Source organism: Benincasa hispida, chromosome 3 (assembly GCF_009727055.1).
Source record: "Benincasa hispida cultivar B227 chromosome 3, ASM972705v1, whole genome shotgun sequence".
Lineage (NCBI taxonomy): Eukaryota > Viridiplantae > Streptophyta > Magnoliopsida > Cucurbitales > Cucurbitaceae > Benincasa > Benincasa hispida.
In genome coordinates, this window is record NC_052351.1 from 32,588,100 (window position 1) to 32,590,807 (window position 2,708).

Consider the following 2,708-nt stretch of genomic DNA (forward strand, 5'->3'; position numbering starts at 1 on the left):
ATTGAAAATGAAGAAAAGTGGAGAAATAATTGAACGTGGGAAGTGGATTCGATGTCTCCAGAGAACAAGCGAAAGGAGACGAAATACACATAATTTGCACGTTACGTGTCCCTATCAAATATGAACACGTGTCGACATCACAACAGTCTAGCGCCGAATTGCTTCGCTGGATCTGGACGGTCATCGGATAACAGCGGCAACCAATTAATATTTCCCCTTATATTTCACAGCCTGGCCATGTCCACCAATCACGTTCAACTATTAATTCATTTTTAATTTCCTTTTTTTTCTCCCCTCAAAATTTCTCCAATTATTACCGGCTACCTGTTGTAGCCGGTTACGCCTGCACTCTAACGTTCCATTATAAGAGCTAGAAATGGACGTGAAATTAGAGTACTACTACTGCAACAAGTGAATTAAGAGAGTTAGAATTAATTTTAAAGCTCTCTAATTAAAAGCCATGCCGATCCGTAACATTGCAATTGGAAGGCCTGAAGAGGCTACTCATCCAGATGCTTTGAAGGCTGGGTTGGCCGAGTTCATTTCCACGTTGATTTTTGTTTTTGCTGGCCAAGGTTCCGGCATAGCCTTCAGTAACGTTACCTTTGGTGCCTTCGTCGGTGGTAACATCACCCTCCTACGTGGTATCATCTACTGGATTGCTCAACTCCTTGGATCCGTCGTGGCTTGCTTGCTCCTTAAATTCGTCACCGGCTTGGTGAGTTTTACCTAAATTTACTTGATTATTTTTTGAAAAAATCATTTTTATTTAAATATTTTTTATAAAAATTAATCAAAATACCTCTTAAAAACTATTTTGAGTAGTTGTCAACCATTCACATTTTTTTCAAAGTGACTTATTTTAAATTAGACACTCGAAAATGTATTTCAAACACACCATAAATTATGCAAAATAAATAATACAATAAACATGGTAAAATATGTCAACCTGACACAACTAAAATGATTTATTAAAAAAAATAAAAATTTAAATCTTCACTCTCACACATTGTTGACTTGGAAAAGAAATTGTGAAAGTAAAAGACAAAATAACATAAGCTCTTTTATTTAGGAAGAAAAACAACATACACAAAACCATATCCTTTGAAATCATATTAAAATCACAAAGAAAATTTACAAAATTTAAATTGTTGGATGTTTTATTGAAGCATTATTGAATAATGCTGTCACAATGTGATAGATCTACACATTTTAATCTAGAGCCTCAAAAAATTATTAAAAATCCCACCACAATGTGGCGAATAGTACAAAGTATCTCGAATTTATATTTAATAATTATTATGGCATAGCTACATTGTAAGAACTCTTATTAAATAATATTTTCTTTGAAGTATGTGGTTAGTTAATTAGAGAATAAATATTGGAGTTAGATGTCGTTATTTCCGTTACTAGGGCAGAAAATCATCATCTTCTTTTCTTTTTAAATATTAACTGAAATTGGGGTTTGTGTTCCTATGCACGGCAGCCCACCGGAAGCTTCGCTCTATCAGCTGGAGTTGGTGAACTAAACGCCTTTGTTTTCGAGATCGTGATGACATTCGGATTGGTATACACGGTGTACGCGACCGCAGTGGATCCCAAGAAGGGTAGTTTGGGAACTATTGCACCCATCGCAATCGGTTTCATTGTCGGAGCCAACATTTTGGCCGGCGGAGCCTTCACCGGAGCTTCCATGAACCCGGCCGTGGCCTTCGGCCCATCGGTGGTGAGCTGGGATTGGAGCAGCCACTGGGTCTACTGGGCCGGACCTCTGATCGGAGGTGGGCTTGCTGGGCTCATCTACGAATTCATCTTCATTTCCAACACCCACGAGCAGCTCCCAACCACCGACTACTAAGTCAACAACCACCACCAACGGCGGCGGCAACGGCGGCCACTTTCTTCCGTTTAATTTGGTGTATTTGGTTTTTTGTTAATTTTCTTTTATCGGACGGGTTTGATCGTGTCTCATTTGTGACCGTTGATCTTTTCATGATTTGATCATCATCATCATCATCTTTAATTTGTGGTCGTCGTTGTGTGCCGTGCCTGGACTCACGATGATTTGATTGAAGATGATAATCAGGGCCAGGTTGTAATTTATGTTATTCTGCTCCTGTCTGTACGTGATTTATTTTCAAGTCTTTTTTTCTTTTTCTTCTTTGTCCATTTCGATAATTTTCTAAATTTAAGATTTTCTTTTGCTCCTTTCTATTTTCTGAATAATGCAGTAGGTCCCAGTTCCCCTTTGGGAATAGCTTTATAATAATCCCAACCTTTTCTATTTTTCACTAATATATAATATTATATTGCTTCAATAATGAAAGGGTGAGATTCGATCAACTGATTTTTAGGATAATTTCGAAATGCTTGACCAATTGTGCGTTTCAAAATGTTAGTTAAAAAAAAATTAAAAAAATTGTGCTTTTTAAGTTCAACAAGTCGACAACAAATAGTGTTTTTGGTAGCGCTATTTATTTATTATTTTAAAATGTATATTTATATGGCTTTTGATTTATATTTTTAAAAATTAGTCTAGAGACAAATTTATTTACATTCTACTGATAATTTAAAAAATCAATTCAAAATTTGAAAAATAAAAAAATAGCTTTTAAAAAAGTTTTTTTTTTCCTTTTAGAATTTGGTTAAAAAATGCAAATCATCGTAAAAAATGAAAAGGAAATAGATAGCCAAAATTTGAAAACTAA

The 2,708-nt window shown here is 35.5% G+C and overlaps 1 protein-coding gene across 1 annotated transcript; it reads left to right on the forward strand.

Annotated features, from left to right (window-relative positions):
* The first annotated feature begins 381 nt into the window (after nucleotides 1-381).
* On the forward strand, nucleotides 382-2,214 carry LOC120073986 (aquaporin TIP1-1-like). The gene is made up of 2 exons (XM_039026934.1): nucleotides 382-718; nucleotides 1,487-2,214. The coding sequence occupies exons 1-2, from the start codon at nucleotides 461-463 to the stop codon at nucleotides 1,856-1,858; spliced, it is 630 nt and encodes a 209-aa protein (XP_038882862.1). The 5' UTR covers nucleotides 382-460; the 3' UTR covers nucleotides 1,859-2,214.
* The last annotated feature ends 494 nt before the right edge of the window (nucleotides 2,215-2,708 follow it).